An 18,984-nucleotide genomic window follows, 5' to 3' on the forward strand; every position below is an offset into this window, starting at 1 on the left:
AGGCTTACTGCTGAGGCTCCTCTAAAAAAATGTGGGGAGGTGGAGGAAGTGGGGGGAGGGACCCCGCTCGTGACCCGCCGGGTTTGACACCCCCGAGGTCGGACGGACCCCCAAACAGGGCCCGACCAAGCTCCGTCCGGCCAAAAACAGGGACAATAAACCCCTAAACAAAATCCAACAGCCCTACCAAGAGAGATGGGTACAGATCACTCAACACCTGCTGGAGACTGAAAGAAGACTGAGGGAAATAGAGAAGGGAGGATAGTATATACTGTCCCAAAGTTTTGTTTTCAGTCTCCACCTGCTGGTCATGATTAGATATATACCCATTCGTAAAGTTAACCTCTACTGGTCTGGAGAGTGCTAAAGAACAGTTATTAATATAAGCAACAAAAGATAGCTTGACTTGGCCATATTTTGCCCTCAAGGACTCCATCAGGGGGAAACACCAGAAGAGATTAAATTGAAATCACTTCCTTCATGGCACACTCAGCAGTGAAAAAGCAAAAATTGATTCCTCACGAGTGGCAAACAATATCCAATGAACATTCTTTCACACCACAAGTTTCAAGGACTAAAACACCAAAGAGGGACGATAGACCAGAACCTCACAGGAAGAAGCTGGCAGGAATCAGCATACTGTAGCTTACCCTCATGTCTCAGAGCACACATTTAACATACAGTATATGAAAAGACCATCAAGCATTCTAACAGTGCCTCAACTCACCTTCCACTGTTGGTGTCACTTGTGTAGAACTGAAGCCATTCTATGAAGAGAGAAAGTTTGCTAATATCAGCTCAATGTCTGATTTATATTCAGTTCACCAATAAAGTAATTGCAACCTATTACCGTTAATGAGAGAAGGGATTGGCACTAATCTCTGCTTAGAATGTTAGGAATTATTAGGAAAGGAATAGAAAACAAAGATGAGAATGTTATAATGCCTTTATATCACTCCATAGTGCAACTGAACCTTGAATGCTGTGTTCAATTCTGGTTACATCTCAAAAAAGATGTAGCAGAATTAGAAAAGGTACAGAGAAGGGCGGCAAAAACAATAAAGGGGATGGGATGACTTCCCTATGAAGAGAGGTTAAAGTGGCTAGGGCTCTTCAGCTTGGAGAAGAGACAGCTCAGGGGTGATGTGATAGAGGTCTATAAAATACTGAGTGGGTTGGAAAGGGTAGATGTGAATCGCTTGTCTAGGACTAGGACGCATGCGATGAAGCTACTACGTAGAAGATTTAAATACACATTGCAAGAAGAAATATTCTTTCTCCGATTTGTTTTCTAAACTCTGGAATTCATTGCTTTTCTCTTTTGGAATCTTGCCAGGTACTTGGGTCCTAAAATTGGCCACTGTTGGAATCGGGATACTGGCACTGATGAAACTTCAGTCTGTCCCAGTATGGCAATGCTTATGCTCTTTGGCCCTGATTCTCCAAAAGTGCGTCCCGATTTTAGGCAGCTGTAGGCGTCCTACAGCTGTCTAATCAGCCAATCGGGATGCACGTTTTTTTTAAAAAATGCTCCCCAGGCAGGCCTGAAGGCGCCTCCGGGAGCCTAGGGAGACCTGCAAGACGCCTAAGCTCGCCTAAGGGCCTTAGGCGAACCTAGGTGGCCCTACGTGTCTCCCTAGTAGAGGAAGAAACCTTAAAATGTAGGCCAGCAAAATGCTGGTCTACATTGTAAGTAGATGCAGCCGTTATACTTATCGCGGCAAGGGATCTCTCTGCTGCTATAAGTATAGCGGGCCGCGGCCTGCCGATCGGATGCCCCCCCCTCTGACACTACCGACCGCCCCCCCCCCCGACACTACCAACGCCCCCCCCCCAACATTACCAATCTCCCTCCCACCCCGACACTACCGATCGCTGGCAGGAGGTGTCCAATCCCTCCTGCCCGAAGACGCACCCCCCACCGGCGCTAACAACCCCCAAACTAACCTGTTCTTCAGGCCAGACGGTTCTTGCCCGTCCAGCCGGTAAGCCCGCCTCGTCGAAATGAGGCGGGCTCGCCCCTTCCCGGCCCATCCCGCCGAAGCCTAAGGCCTGATTGGCCCAGGCTCTAGAAGCCTGGACCAATCAGGCCTTAGGCATAGCGGGTCCGCCCATCCCCACTAAGTCTAAGGTCTGATTGGCCAATCAGGTAGTGTTGGGGTGGGAGGGAGATCGGTAATTTCGGGGGGGGGGGGGCGGTCGGTAGTGTCAGAGGGGGGGGCATCCGATTGAACAGGCCACGGCCCGCTATACTTATAGTGGTAGAGAGATCCCTTGCCGCGATAAGTGTAGCGGGCCGTGTCTAATCTAACCCGATTCTCTAACCAGCGTCTGTAACATGGACGCCGGTTACAGAATTGGGGTTTTAGTGTAGGCCGATTTTGAATAGGACGCCTCTCCCGGGTGTCCTATACAGAATCAGGGCCTAGGTGTCTTGCGGGCCTCGCCTTCAATATAGGCGGCCTGCCTGGGGAGCATTTTTTTTTTTTTTTAAATGCATCCCGATTGGCTGATTAGACAGCTGTAGGACGCCTACAGCTGCCTAAAATCGGGACGCACTTTTGGAGAATCAGGGCCTGTATGCACCCTCTCCACGGCTAGACAGAATCACTGCAACTCAGCCTTCAACTTTTCATGCTGGTCATCTCTCTAGCACTGGACAACACGGAAGAGGAGCAGGGAACAAATTTCACCTTTCCAAAATGAAAGACTCTGCTTATCCCACTGACACTTTAAATTCCATGGCTGGAACCCTACCCACTATTAACACTGCCTAGAGTTTTCCTTTCATCTGTGAAGGATAAGAGCAATAAATACATTTACAACCACCAGGACACAGGATCAGCAATAGAACAGATCTAGTCATGCCTGATACGAGGAGAGGATTAAGGCACTTTTGTCAGATACCTTGGCCTGAGTCAAGTCCTTCTGGGGAGACGAAGAGAGGGAGTTGGGGTACCGCCGGGTCTGTGTGGACCTCTGCTCATACAGTGGTTCCTGAGTACTGCTTGGAGATGTGTATGTTGCTGTTGGGATGCTGACATTCTGGTACACAGCTTCCTGGTTCTGATTAGATGAAATTGTAGATGATGATTCACTAAAGAGGGAGAGAAAGATAGAACATTCTTTGCTTTATCAGCACATCTTCCCAGTCACATGCTTATTACAGAGACAGTTCACAAATACAACAGAGACCACCACCACGCCTCTACTGGACAAATTTCAAGGCTCATTGGAATGTCTCCATAAACCAAACACTGCTCCAAGCTTTTATCCAATATGACCCCAGTTTTGCACTTGAAAATTCATGTGGCCCATGTGATAAAAGAAAGTTTCTTACCTGTGAGTTTTCTTTCCTCGAGTCCTACCAAATCAGTACAAAATGAATAGATTATGCCCCTCTACCAGCAGAGAGAGACAGAGAACAAATTGTGAAGCCATGCCCCATATAAAATACCATGCCGCATAAACCCAATCAGGATTTTTGATAATATATAGACAGCACCCGCCCCCCCCAATGCAAAAAGGAAATGAATCCTCCCATCAGCCCACACGAGAAACCCACTGGAGTCCCCACTACAGGAAGAGATCTCAAAGCACTAACTCTAAACACAACACAAGCTTCACCTGCAGCAGGGACTGTAATGGTCAGAGAACTAAAGGAAAACAGGAAAAATATTTTTCCTTTTTAATTGATGGTAATACCAATCCAGAATGAATAGGATGAAACAAAGTACCTCATCTAACCAGGCAAACCTTGAATTTTTTTTCTAAGCCACATAGGATGCTGCCTTTGGGACAGCAATGTATAGAGCAAGGATGGTCAATGACAACTGTACAGTCCTGCAAATTTCCACTAGAGGGACTACTCTTTTGATGGAATGGGCTCTCAAGCCTTGAGGAGGCTAATACCCCTTCAGAAGGTACACCAAGACAACCTGCCTCAAAGCCTCTTCAGCAGTCTCACCTATTTTAGGACCTATAAACAGTACAAAAAGCCTAACTTAATTAAATATCTCCAGATACTACAGAAAGACCCAATGATCATTAACAGTATGGAAAGTCCCAAAATCCCCTCCACAATTCTTTTGGCGAAAGGAAAGCAAGAGTCCACCTGATTCAGATGAAAGATGGACATGCTCTTCTGAGAAAGGATCAAAAGTTTAAGTTTAAATTTAAGTTTATTAGGATTTTATATACCGCCTATCAAGGTTATCTAAGCGGTTTTTACAATCAGGTACTCAAGCATTTTTCCCTGCCTTGGAAAAATGAATGAAGCTCTGTAACCTTCATGGCTAAATATTTCCACCAAAAAAAGGGCAGACTTTCAGAGTTCTGCAAATTAAGTTTTCTCCACTAATTGCACTGGAGACACAGATATGACAACCCTCAAGAACCAAACAACATCTGGCTGAGGCTAGAATGGCACTCTGCAGCTGCCCTAAAACAGAACAGTGCTACTACCTGAACCTTCACACAACTGACAGCCAATCCCTTCTGAAGACCATCCTGCAAAAACAGCCAAAATTTGTGGCAAGATAGCTCAGAACAGTGCAGCACCTGGTTCCAAGCACCATGCCTCAAAGAACCTCCAAACTCTCACACATGCCACTGAAGTTCTATGCCTGACAGTCCACATCACTGCAGCTAGATATTCATTATGCCTTAGCCTTGTCCTTTAAAGGGTTAATTTGCTCTTCAACCAGGCAGCCTCTCTCTTAAGAAAGCCTGAGAGGATCCTTCACCTGAAAGCAGACCAAGTCCATGTGCCAAGGCCACCTGGGCTAGTCTGGTGTCTCAAAAACCACCAATTCATGGTATGAAATGATCAAGAGCCAGCCAAGAAGAAGTGGGAGAAACACAAAGGATCCCATTACAAGACCACTGATGTACCAGTGCATCCAGGCTAGCTAACCTCTTACCTTACTGATTACTGAGGCAGCAAAGAACCTTCTCGTTTCACTTTAATGCCATCAAATTCATGACTGGGAAGCCCCAATGGTAGGAGGCTTCCTCTAACAGCTCCAAATTACTAGAGTAGCCTTATGGCTAGTGCATTGGACTGAGAATCAGAGAAACCAGGTTCCATTCCCACTGCCCCTCCTTGTGATCCTGGGCAAGTCACCTAACCATCCTTTGCCTAAGGCATAAAACAAATTTAAAAGCTTAGCTCATGAACCCAAGTATATAATATGTAAACAGCTTTGTTTATATCAAAGAAAGCCAGTACATCAAATGCATGACCCATACCCTAACATATGCCTGCACAAAGTCTGCTTGAACATTTAGAGAGCCTGCTACCACTGAAAGTGCCAGGAGGTAAGATAGCCCAGCTGAATAAGTGAGCAGGCTCTTGTCTTACTGATGCACTCTTCATGCTGACATAGGCCACAACCATGACCTTACCCTGAAACAACCACCAAACGGCCAGCAGAGGTTGCTGAATTTCTTTCATCTCCAGACTAATGGCCAATATTCTTCAGAGGGAGACCATTGGCCCTGAGCCACCGACTCTCCATCCGGTCAGACTGACATCTGTTGTGACAATCACCCACTGTGAAGACTCTAGATGCATTCCTTTGCTTAGGTACTAAGTATTCAGCCACCAGGCCAAAAGTGACAGTGTGAAGGTCTGCGTCTGGGATGATCAGCATTCTAACAACAACTACAATGGTCTCATATGTGCTTGATCATCACTGCCACAAAACTCAAGACCTGCATTTAGTCCCAGCCCAGAACACCTTAGTTTTGAGCATAAGTGCAAAGAACCCAACAGACATCTAGCTTGCGCAGCTTCTGCTCAGAAGATCCCTCCCGACTACCCAACACCAGGAGGACCACTGCCTGATTGACATAAATAGGAGAAACTACCTTTGGCAGAAAGGAACAGGCCTCAACACTCCCCACTCCCTAGAAAACTCCAAGAAGGGAGACCTACAAGAGAGAGTTTGCAACTCTGAAACACGTATAGCAGAAGTAATAGCCACCAAGAAGACCGCCTTAAGAGTAAGGTCCTTCAACAAGCAGGCGCCCAAAGGCTCAAAAAGGGGGGGCACACCAGCCAAGATAAGACCAGATTCAAATCCCAAGAGGGAACCGACGGCCGCAAGGGAGGCTTGAGCAATTTGGCCGCCCGCAAGAAGCAAACGACATCAGGAATGGCAGTCAGCTGCTGACCTCGTAACAACCCATGAAAGGCCGACAAGGCCGCCAGCTGAACCCGGAGAGAAGACCAAGCCAGGCCCCTGTCCAGGCCATCCTGCAAGAATTCTAAGATGTTAGGCAGGGAAGCGCGAAAAGAGACCACTCCACGCGCCCTACACCAATCCTCAAAGATGTGCCAAACCCGCACATAAGCTCGAGATGCAGAAAGTCTCCAGGACCCCAAGAGAGTGGAGATCACTTTATCTGAATACTCCTTCTTACCTAGGCATCTCCTTTCAAGAGCCAAGCCGTAAGACAAAAGGGACCCGGATCAAACATGGGAATGGGACCCCGAGTCAGAAGATTGGGCGAAAGAGGAAGAGGATCCCACACCAGATCCACATACCATGGATGTCGGGGCCAATCCGGAGCAATCAGAACCACCAGGTTCGGGTGACGAACAATGCAGAGAAGAACTCTGCCCACTAATGGCCACGGAGGGAACACATACTACAGCTATGGTTAAACCAGAGCATCCAGGACTTCGGCCTGACCATCTCTGCGACGACTGAAGAAGCGGGGTATTTTGGCATTAAAACTCATGGCCATCAGGTCCATGAGGGGCTGACCCCAAGACTGCACTATCAACTAAAAAGCCATGGGGCTTAGATACCACTCTCCGGGATCTAGCATGTGACTACTGAGGAAGTCCGCTTGTACATTTTCCACCCCGGCTATGTGGGAGGCGGAGAGGTCCAGAAGGTGAGACTCTGCCCAGACCATAAGCAGAGCTGCCTCCTGTGCCACCCGAGTGCTCTTCGTGCCCCCCTGACGATTGACATATGCTACCGTCGTGGCATTATCTGACAGAACCCTGACTGACTTGCCTGTCAAGAAGGAGCGGAAGGCTAACAGCGCCAGACGGATGACTCTGGTCTCCAGAACATTGATCGACCAGGTGCACTGAGCTGAGTGACCTAGACACCAAGCTCCCCAACCGAGGAGACTGGCATCCGTGGGAAGCACCGCCCACTGTGGTTGATCCAGACTCGTCCCCTAAACAAGAGAAGAGGTCTGGAGCCACTAACGGAGATTGCAGCATGTCACGCCCCGCAGAGGAATTGGGAAATCCAGACTGTGCCTCTGGGGCGACCACCCCTGAAGCAGATCATACTGAAGAGGACGTATGTGGGCCAGCGCCCACCTCACCACATCTAGGGAAGCCACCATCGACCCCAAGACTGGGAGGAAATCCTGCGCCCTAAGACACCGGGACACCAAAAGCAGGCGAATCTGAGATTGTAATTTGCTTACCTGGGCCTCTGAGAGGAAGACCTTCCCCAAGGAGGTGTCAAATAGAACTCCAAGGTATGCCAGACGCCGAGATGGGGAGGTGGAGGAAAAGGGGGGGAGGGACCCAGCATGAGACCCACCAGCTTTGACACCCCCGAGGTCAGACGGACCCCCAAACAGGGCCCACCCAAGCTCAATCCGGCACACACCCAAGCTCAATCCGGCACAAAAACAGAGACGAGGATCCCTAAACAAATTCCAACAGCCCTACCAAGGGAGATGGGTACAGCTCTTCACACCTGCTGAGACTGAAAGAAGACTGATAGGAAAAGGTGAAGGTACCTATTATGTACTATTCCACAGTTTTGTTTCAGTCTCCACTTGCTGGTCATGATTAGATATATACCCGCTTGTAAGATTAACCTTTACCGGTCTGGAGAGTGATAAAGAATGAGCGCTTTTTCCCTTTAATAGTGCTCATTGCGCAATAAGCGGCCTAGCTGTAAGAAAAGTGCGCCTAGCTGTAAGAAAAGTGCCGATTAACAAAGAAAAATCAATTACAAAGTATTGAAGGATCTCTTCAGACCGGCACTGCCTCAGGATTTTTTATTTTTTTTTTCAGAACAGACACCACTAGCTCTCTAAGCTATATGCCTTGCCGGTATTGGTGGCAAGGCTTACATCTGAGGCACCTCTATAGAAAATGTTTCAGAGAAGTGTGGGAAAAGGGGAAAGAATTTGACCCACGTGTGACACCCCCGAGGTCAGACAGACCCCCCCAAGAGGGTCCCCCCAAGCTCAATCTGGCACCACAGACAGGGACCAGAAGGCCATTAAACAAATTCCAACAGCCCTACACTAAACCAGGGAAAATTGCACAGGCTTACCACCTCCACCTGCTGGAGACCAAGAGCAGACTGATTGTACTTGGAATTGCACAGCCCACTTGTACTACAGCCAAAAGTTTATATCTCAGTCTCCACCTGCTGGTCATGGTAAGCTATTACCCATCAGTAAGCTGTGCTGGTCTGGAGAGATGCTTAAGCACTGCTTTGAACCTAACTTTGCTAACTGAAGGCAAGTCCAAAAGTAAATACAGTGGTGCCTCACACAACGAACTTAATTGGTTCCAGGAGCAAGTTTGTTATGCGAAAAGTTCATTATGTGAAACGCGTTTTCCCATAACAATACATGTTAAAAAAAATAATTCGTTCTGTAGCATAAAATATGCTAAGATGACATAAAAAAAGATAAATTTTTGGTTATTATTTTTATTTAGATACATCTAAAAACATAATTGTTTTTTAAAACAACACACATTTTTTAAATTTAAAGACAGACTAAGTAGAGTCTAATTTTACAGTGAGAGAGGGCAGAGTCTCAGCGGCAAAAACTGGGACTTAACTGTTCATTTTTTTTTTTTTTTCTACCGTGTTTCCCCGATGATAAGGCAGGGCCATCAAATAAGACAGCCCCCCCTTTTTAGAAAAAAATGTAAAATAAGGCACCCCCCCCGCAAATAAGCCACCCACCGATACCTGCGCTTACCCGAATCGGGTGGTACGGTGGGTGACTCCGTGTGGTCCCTGGCACCCCCGACACGATCGGGGCAAGAGGGAGCTCAAGCCCTCTTGCCCCCCCGACTCCCCGACACGATCGGGGCAAGAGGGAGCTCAAGCCCTCTTGCCCCCCCGACACGATCGGGGCAAAAGGGAGCTCAAGCCCTCTTGCCCCCCCGACACGATCGGGGCAAAAGGGAGCCCAAGCCCTCTTGCCCCGCCGATTCCCCAACTCCCCGACAATATCGGGCCAGGAGGGAGCCCAAGTCCTCCTGGCCACGGCGACCCCCTAACCCCACCCTGCACTACATTACGGGCAGGAGGGATCCCAGGCCCTCCTGCCCTCGACGCAAACCCCCCCTCCCCCCAACGACCGCCCCCCCCAAGAACCTCCGACCGCCCCCCCAGCCGACCCGCGACCCCCCTGGCCGACCCCCACGACACCCCCAACCCCCTTCCCCGTACCTTTCTGTAGTTGGCCGGACAGACGGGAGCCAAACCCGCCTGTCCGGCAGGCAGCCATCGACGGAATGAGGCCGGATTGGCCCATCCGTCCCAAAGCTCCGCCTACTGGTGGGGCCTAAGGCGCCTGGGCCAATCAGAATAGGCCCTGGAGCCTTAGGTCCCTCCTGGGGGCAGGGCCTGAGGCACATGGTCGGGTTGGGCCCATGTGCCTCAGGCCCCGCCCCCAGGAGGGACCTAAGGCTCCCGGGCCTATTCTGATTGGCCCAGACGCCTTAGGCCCCACCAGTAGGCGGAGCTTTGGGACGGATGGGCCAATCCGGCCTCATTCCGTCGTTGGCTGCCTGCCGGACAGGCGGGTTTGGCTCCCGTCTGTCCGGCCAACTACAGAAAGGTACGGGGAAGGGGGTTGGGGGTGTCGTGGGGGTCGGCCAGGGGGGTCGCGGGTCGGCTGGGGGGGCGGTCCGAGGTTCTTGGGGGGGGCGGTCGTTGGGGGGAGGGGGGGTTTGCGTCGAGGGCAGGAGGGCCTGGGATCCCTCCTGCCCGTAATGTAGTGCAGGGTGGGGTTAGGGGGTTGCCGTGGCCAGGAGGACTTGGGCTCCCTCCTGGCCCGATATTGTGTGGGGAGTTGGGGAATCGGCAGGGCAAAAGGGCTTGGGCTCCTTTTTGCCCCGATCGTGTCGGGGAGTCGGGGGGGCAAGAGGGAGCCAGGCGGAGAGAGGGCAGTTAAGCGCAGTGCCTGCGCGGAAGGATGCAGCTCGGGCGACTTCGTTGTGTGAAACGAAGCTCGTTGTACGGATCAAGACATAAAGTTCGTTGTGCGCAGCGTTCGCTGTGCGAGGCGTCCGTTATGCGAGGCACCACTGTAATTACATTGTCTTCTATGCCCAAGACATGCAAGGACTTGGAAATAACAGCAGCAAGCTCAGCCCTCCTTCCTCCAAGATATGCAAAATAGAGGGGTTTCACTATGCAAGAATGGGAGAGAACACCTGACAGCAAAAATCCTAGGCTTCAAGTGTTGCCTATTTGCTGATGTAGGTCCAAGGTGTTTGAGGCATCTCAAAAAGGTACACTACTGGACAAAGGCTACAGGAAGCTCTGGAACAACTTTGAGACCTTGAGTTTTTTGTTGTTGTTTTGGGGTTTTTTTTTGTGTTTTTTTTAAAGCCTTGTGTAGCAGCAGTACAAATTCAGGGGACAAACACTCTCCTTCCATCTGATGAAATTTATAAAAACCTGCTGAAAACACAAAACTGTTGGAACAGCTGCTGTTGCAGTGCTCATGCTGTCACTGAGCTGTGAACACAGAGACAAGGAGCCTGAACTTAAAATAGATGACATTCCCACTTCATCTCTGAAGTAAACAGGACTCTGGAGAGAGAGAGACACAGATTGATATATCAAGAAGGGTATCTATGACATGCAAATGAACCAGCCTGGTAAGTCCCACTATGACCTCATATTCTTCAATGGTCTCTGCAATAGAAACAGTACTTTATGCACACTGCTGGTACTCCACACTCCCCCCCCCCCATCAGCAATAAATGCTTCAGGCAGTTGGCATACAGGCTGCAACTGTGGACTAAGTTTATCACAATATCCCATGTACCTCCAGCTGAGCTGAAGCACCGAGTCCCACCAATACTGGCCATAGAAATAAAGACACACTTCCCTCTGAACAGACCCTGCACCAGTCTCCACAGGTTCTACTGAGTGCGCCCCCTCTTCCGTTGCTTCAGAAATATCAACAGTAACATCTTCTCTCACTAATAATTTTTATACAGAAGAGGATGAATTTACACTGAGGAAATTCAGTGTTGGCAAGTCAAGGTAGCGAGAAATAAGGGTGAAGAAGGTCAGGCATTAAGAACCTATTTCCTAATTTAGGCAGCCAAAGCTTTTAAATTCCATGCTCATCTGGTTTCCAGATAGACACCCTAGAGCTTCTGGCCCAGTTTGCTATCACCATCTGCTGAAGACTGAGAAATCCTGAACACCTGAGGATGCAGGATACCTTTACAGCAGTGGTCTCAAACTCAAACCCTTTGCAGGGCCACATTTTGGATTTGTAGGTACTTGGAGAGCCTCGGGAAAAAATAGTTAATGTCTTATTAAAGAAATTACAATTTTGCATGAGATAAAACTCTTTATAGTTTATAAATCTTTCCTTTTGGGTCTTAATAATAATATTGTAAAGACATATGATCAAAAAACTGTTTTATTTTACTTTTGTGATTATGATACACATAGAGAGGGCCTCAAAATAGTACCTGTCGGGCCACGAGTTTGATACCACTGCTTTATAGGACAGGATACACAATACATTGCACTCTGGTTCTGGACTGGTCTAGAGCTGAACAATAAGGGAAACAAAATTGAAGACCTCCACTTCCTTCTCCTACCACTTATCCAATGTATGAAGGCACCAGCAGCAGCCAATACAGAAGGATAGGAAAAGGCTTGTGAACCTTCACTGTCTCATATATCCCATGCTAATTGCAATTACTGAGTACAAGCCACAGTCAAGATCCAGAGGGAGGGAGAGTACCCTTAATTCTGTGACCTCATCTAATACTACCTACAGTCTGGCAACCACTGTCCTATGATCCAAATGTAGGGCAAAGGAGGACAGACAGTATCCAAGATTAGCTGTTCAATGCTGTAGGAAATCAGATAATGATGTAACTGATCACATCTACGAGCGACATTGTATTTCCTCTGGCATACACTGTCCCCCCTTTAAGGCTACAACAAAAGCCAGAAAAGGTCTACTGGTATGCCATGAACTCCTTTGAGGGCAGTACTGCAGAACTGAGACATACCATGCACCAATATTACACATTCAGGGTTCCCTTCATGCTACAGCAATGTATCGCAAACTATGTGCCATTCAAGATTCCAGCTGTGCCATGCGATGCTGGGCAGGAGAGGTGACAGCTGACTGCCTACAGGACGTGCCTCATCCTGTAGGCAGTAAGCTGGTGCCAGTGCCTCTCCTCCTCCCCAGCGTCTCTCTGTACCCTTCCAACACCCCCTACTGGCGGCTCAGGGCCCCATCTTGAGGGCCTTCCCACATGCGTGTGACGTCATCGTGTCAATGTCCTTTCACTTCTGGGTGCCCTCAAGCCACGGGCACCAGTTTAGTGTGCCGCGGCTTTGCAAAGTTTGCGAGACACTATGCTAGAGGGTCTGGCTACATATCTGCTGTTGGCTCACCATTTTTGCCCCATCTTGTTCATACACTCTATCATACTGTACCTTGCAGTGCTTGTATACAGGCTGCCCTGAGACTGAGTCACAGAGGCACTTGTAGCAGATGTGGCTTCATACTCAGGAATAACAGGTTCCGAACCAAATTGCAAAGCTCCAAACTGCAGGTTCAGCCCTGAAATATCCGCCGAACCAGGCATTTCCACTGCCAGAGCAGGAATCTGCACAAAGAAAAACAGCAGATATTAACTGTTGACTTATTCCACTCTTTGCAAACCACCATAGTGCCCCTCAGAGACTCCAGACTCCGATCAGACTGCTTCTTATTTTCCTGACTTTTTATTAATGGTTTTTTGTTTTTTTCTAGTTCAGCAGTGTGGGGAGAAAACAACATGTAGCCAAGCCCAGTCAGAGGTAGAGGAAGGAACCTGGATTCCTTTCATGTATCCCCTAAGCCCATGAGAGCTCTTGAAGGACCCTGGCTTTCCCCTTTGAAATACTGAACTGGGGTACTAACTCACCAGCTGGGCCCAGAAGCAAGCCCTACTAGCTCAGCTAAAAGCCAGCTGTACAATATGTCTGCCACCCCTTGCTAGGGGCACAATACTGGTAAATCACAAGCTGCTGCTCTCTATAGGGACAGGGCTCACAAGATGTTGATCTCTACTACATTTCCTTTACTGAATTGCCAGGTTGAGAGCAGTGGAAATTAAGTCACAGCTTTCCCTAGGCTGTCCTGCCAATTAAGAGTAAGTGTAGAGTCTGTAGCAAGGGTTTAAAAAGTCTGTAGCAAAGTCTCAAAAGTTTGTGATAGGTGGCCATAAAAATAAAGGTATGTAGGTGTATGTGTGTATCTATCTATCTATCTATATAGTTTATTGTGAGCTTCTATACCACTACTAATGACTAGGGAGTCAATTCACAGTGGTGTGCATGAGCTTCTGTAGAGGTGTTACAATACAGAGTTACAAAGAGCTTCTACGAGATGTTACAATACATGGGCTCTATACAATACAAGGGCTTTATACTGAGTTACAGGGACTTCTGTAGTGGTGTTACAATACAGAGTTATTAATACTGGTATAATTATGCCACAATTAACCATCCTACTTATATGCATATATTTATATCAAATCAATCGTTCTACGTATATTCACATTTAATATTAGGTTTACTATTGCTGCTAAGAACACAATATTTACACACCTCCTAAGGAGATTGGACTATTCAACTAAATATAATCTATATGTATGTATCTGTATCGTGTTTTATGTTTATCTTTGAATTATCTTCCTCCTCAGAATCTAGTTTTCTGGGCTTCTGCACTTTGTCTATTTAGATCCTATTGTGTTCCTGATTGTGCACTGATGTAGTCTGGCCGCTAGATTTTGTGGTTCAGAGAGACGAATGATTTTATGCATCAGCAGTAGGATCTTGAATTTCACCCTGCTTTCAATCGGGAGCCAGTGTAGTTCTTTCAGTAGCAGGGTGGCACTCATTTGCCTCAATTTTCCCAGTAGAAATCTTGCCATTGCGTTTTGTACCATTTTAATCTGTTTAATCATGTATTATGGAATTTCCAATAGGATTGTGTTGTAGTAGTCGAAGACTGACTGTACCAGGGTTATTATTAGGTTGGACATTGCTTGGAGGGTGAGGTAGGGTTTCAGTCCTCTGACCCAGTAGAGTTTGATCAGTGTTGCCATGTCTAGATTTGGGTTCAACCATACTCCTAGATTTCTCACCACAATCAAGGAAGATTTTATGGTGTTGCCATTCAATGCTAGTTGGTAGCTTGGGCTATTTCCTCCCCATGTGTTAATTAGTAATAGCTCCGTTTTCTCCTTGATGGCTACTAGTCCATTTGTTTGGAGCCATCCAAAGATTTTTCCCAGGCGTGTTTTGATCTTTAGTTTAGTTTTCACGTTTTGCATCTTTAGTGGAATGATCAGTTGGATGTCGTCCACATAGATGTAGCATTCCCACCCCAGTTTTCTGATGAAATTCCCCAGTGGTTGGACGAAGATGTTGAAGAACATGGGTGACATGGCTGATCCCTGTGTCTTTCCAGTTGCTTGTATTTCCCTGCCTGATCCCTGTGTCTTTCCAGTTGCTTATATTCCCCTGCCATTCTAACCTTGTTAGTCTTTTTGTAAGAAATGATTCTATCCAAGCCATGACATTTCCTTTAAGGCCTTTAGGGCCATGCATCTTGATTTTAGTAGTGTGTATTGGACAAAGTCTAAGGCTGTTGAGAGGTCCAGGAATCCCAGTAGCACTTCCTCTCCTTTAGCATGGTGTTTGAGAACTGAGTCCTGTTCTGCCTCTAGCACGGTTTTTGTGCTCAGGTGTCTTATGAACCCTGATTGAGCCTGGTCAAGTTTCCACCTGTTTTCTAGAAGTCTGATATCTGAGCCTGGTCAAGTTTTCACCTGTTTTCTAGGAAGTCTGATATTTGTTGGCAGGCTATATATAATGTTTATTTATTAGCTTTCAGAAGCTAACATTCCATAACTCAGGTCAGAATAGTTTCATGTGGCACATTATTGTAAATTGATATGATCTACATCGTCTCCAAACAGCTGGAAAACAAATCAGGGTTTGGCAAGTCAAGAATCCTCCATTAGAGGGTTCAACAGGAATTGACAGCTTGATAAGGAAGGAATCCACTTTTACACAACCCCTCCTGATATCCAAACTGCACAACCCTCAAGTAACTTGCTCTCCCTCTGCTGCCCTTAAATCCTCCCATTCTCCTCACATTTCTTCTGTACCGCTAGGATTCTCTCTTCCCCTCTCAGCCACTCAGCTTGGGAAAGGACAGAGCAGCACAGTTTCTCAGGCTCTTCCTCTAATATCACAGAACAGAAAGGAGAAATTAGGTTCTTACCTGCTAATTTTCTTTCTTTTAGTCCCTTCAGGCCAGCACAGAATGGATGGTTTTACACTCCTCTGTCAGTAGATGGAGACTGAAAACACACTGACTTTTGGTAGTAGTACAAGTGGGCTATGCAGTCCAAGCTACAATCAGTCTGACAAATAGCCAAGCAGGAACTAAGAACCGTGAATTATAAACACACCAACTCCACTCCCATATGGAAAAGACAAAGCAGTTGTCCGGATTGGACAGGGAGACACTGTTGGATACTGATTAGAACAAGAACCTTCAAGGTGTCTCCACAGTTCGCCATCTAAGATAGACAAACCAAACACCGCTGCTCTTATTATACTCCATAAAAAACTAAGACAACAAGATACAAAAGAAAAAAAAACCACACTCAACAAAAAACACCGAATAAAACAAGATCTGTGCCAGTCTGGAGGGCCTAAGAGAGAAAATTAGCAAGTAATAACCAAATTTCTCCTTCTTTATCATCCCTGCAGACTGGCACAGGACAGATGGGGATGTACCAAAGCAGTACCCATCATGGGTGGGACCCCCGAAAGCTGCTACAAGAACATGATCACTAAACACTGCGTCCCAACGCCCCTGAATAGTGGCAAACAAAGGAATGGAGAGAAGACCAATTCACAGCTTTACAGATATCCACCAGAGGCACAAGAGAAGACTCAGCCCAAGAAGCTGCCTGACCACAAATGGATTGATAAAATCCATAACAGGTTTCTTCTGATCCAGAGAGCATAGCCAGTTGTTCTGATTGAGGAGATGATAAAGCAGGACGAGGAAAAGCATCCTGAATTTCTCCTTGACTAGAAATTTGTTCAGAGCTCTGAGATCCAGAATGGGTCTCAGTCCTCCAGTCTTCTTGGGAACTAAGAAGTAACAGGAGTAGAATCCCTGCTGCTGATTGAGGGGAACTTCCTAGATGGCATTCAGCAGAAGGGATTGAACTTCCTGCAGAAGAAGGGAAGACTCTGCAGGGTCCAAAGCAGAATCTCTTGTAGGATGGTCTGGTGGCAGGGTGTGAAAATTGAGAGTGCAACCCTGACGAATGATGGTGAGGACCCAGAGGTCTGATGTTATGAGCTCCCAGCGAGCTATGAAAGATTGGAGATGGCCTCCAATGGGCTGAGGCAAAGTCTGCAGAACGGCGATGTTAGCTATGCTCTGAAGAAACACGTCGAAAACGTTGTACAGGCTTTTGGGGGATAGCCTGCTGATTTTGCTGCTGACCTGGTTGCTGTTGTCTGTCTCCTGGGTTGAGGCGGAACAAGGGTCGCAGGTTTTGCAGCAAACCTCCTCTGATAGGAAGAAGCTGGTCTGAAGGGATGAGAAGGTGGAGGCTTCTTTTTGGGCTTGACCAGAGTGTCCCATCTGGTCTCATGAGCAGATAACTTCTGGGTAGCCGTGTCCATGGAGGGACCAAAAAGCTCATCCCCTAGACAAGGTGAATTTGCTAACCTGTCTTGATGATTGACATCTAGCTCAGAAACCCGAAGCCAGGCCAGACGTTTCATGGCCACTGACATTGCTTCAGCACGTGAAGTGGGTTTGAAGGTATCGTATGTGGAACGAACCATGTACTTGCGGAGCTGGAGCAGGTCAGAAATAAAACACTGGAAAGTAGGAAGCTTACGTTCTGGAAAATATTTCTGGAATGTGGCAACTTGTTTGACTACATGCTTCATGTAGAAGGAGAAGTGAAAATTATAGTTGCCAGACCGGTTGGCTAATATAACATTTTGGTAAAGACATTTACCAAACCGATCCATGGCCTTGCCAGGAGGTACAGAGGCATACACACTAGCCCCTGAGGATTTCTTTAAGGTAGATTCTACCAGGAGAGACTCGTGTGGGAGTTGAGGTTTGGCAAACGCCGGAATAGGCACCACCCTATACAAAGAGTCCAACTTACGAGGAGCTACAGGGATAGTAAGTGACATTTCCAAATGTTTGTAAAATGTTTCTCATAATATATCATGGAGGGGAAGCTTGAGGAGTTCCTTGGGTGGTTGATCATAATCCAAAGCATCCAGGAACTGTTTAGATCTTTTAGAATCAGCTTCCAGAGGGACGGACAAGGTCTCAGACATCTCCCATAGAAACTTAGAGAAAGAAGATTTTTCAGACACTAGAGGAGCCTCTTGAGAAGAGTGGCGAATGGATTCGTCTTCTGAAGAACCCTCATCTTCAGACAGAATTCTTGATCAGAATTTCACCATAGATCTAAATCCTGAGTTGTCCGGGGTAGGTGCCGAGCACTCGGTGTCGAAGGCTTGAGATGTTTTAACTTTCCATACCGCACCGACGTCATTTCAGGTGATGTCTGGGGTGAGGACGACCGGTGTTGGGAAGTCATCTGCGTCGGCTCCCTAGCCAGAAGTGGCAGCACTGATGGAGACTCCAGTGCAGGTGCAACCGGCGTCAAGGGCTCAGACCAGACTGTCACCGGGGGAATCGGTGTCAACACGGGCAGAGTTTGAGTCAGCACCAGCATTTGTAACTATTCACGTAATTCCTCTCTTAGCAACTCGTGGATCTGTTGCTTGAGAATAAGCACCGGTACCGCTGGCTTTTTTGCTGGTACCTTTGGTGCGGCTCTACGCTCCGGTGATGAGGAGGCTGATGTCGAGGCACTCACCGAGATCTGAGTGGAGCGCTTCTTGGGCCTCCTCAAGGTTGGCAGGACTTGGCTCACTGCTGCTTTGACCCGAGGCCCAGATAGTGTGGGGAAAGGCTTCTTAGCTGGCTTACCCACTGAAGTATGTGACACCAAAGATGATTCCACCGATGTCAATTAGTGCGGTGTCAATTTGGCCAGTGCTGCTGACGTTGGCAGCGGTGTCAAATCGCCTTCCAATTCGACACCAAAGAGGAGGCGCTGCTGAATAAGGCGGTTCTTGAGAGTCCTCTTCTGCAGGGATGAACAGTGGGAACTGATTTCGGGACGGTGCTCGGGTCCCAAAAGCTGGAGACACCAGCAATGCAGGTCGGTCACTGAGATGGGGCGAGCACAACGTCCACATTTTTTTAAACACGTCTGCAGGTGGGATATTGAAGGGAAGACAGCCTCGGCTAAATTAAAATCCGAGGCCAAGGTGATCGAACAGGCCTCGCCAAGCCGAACCCGCAAAAGAGAGAAAATTTTTACTTTTTTATTTTTAAACTAAAATGAACTTAAAGAAAATAAAAACAAATCTGACTGAAAAGTCAGAGGTCCGCGAGAGTGGGAAAGCAGCAGAGAAAAAAGTTTCAATGACTGTTGAAAAAACACGACTTCTTAGCTCCGCGGAAACTAAGAAACTGAGGGATCGCACGCCCTACGTTGGTCGGGAAGGCACTCGAGCATGCGCGGTTTGGGCTATCGCAAACTTTCTAAAGTCTTAAAGTGGCAATGCACTTTTAAAGTGA

At 47.5% G+C, this 18,984-nt stretch overlaps 1 protein-coding gene across 8 annotated transcripts in view; it reads right to left on the bottom strand.

The window, feature by feature from the left end:
* Nucleotides 1-18,984, bottom strand: part of UBAP2L (ubiquitin associated protein 2 like) — a 209,072-nt gene that overhangs the window by 118,876 nt on the left and 71,212 nt on the right. For all 8 annotated transcript variants that reach the window (XR_004537187.1, XM_033923051.1, XM_033923053.1 and 5 more), the window contains exons 15-17: nt 12,720-12,892; nt 2,908-3,097; nt 728-767 (exon numbers count right to left, since the gene is read on the bottom strand). Coding sequence is in view for 7 of the 8 variants with exons in the window: in XM_033923051.1 (XP_033778942.1) it covers nt 728-767; nt 2,908-3,097; nt 12,720-12,892 (403 nt within the window). In the remaining variant the exon portion in view is untranslated. The remainder of the gene's footprint in view (nt 1-727; nt 768-2,907; nt 3,098-12,719; nt 12,893-18,984) is intronic.

This window comes from Geotrypetes seraphini, chromosome 16, assembly GCF_902459505.1.
Source record: "Geotrypetes seraphini chromosome 16, aGeoSer1.1, whole genome shotgun sequence".
In the NCBI taxonomy this organism is placed as follows: domain Eukaryota; kingdom Metazoa; phylum Chordata; class Amphibia; order Gymnophiona; family Dermophiidae; genus Geotrypetes; species Geotrypetes seraphini.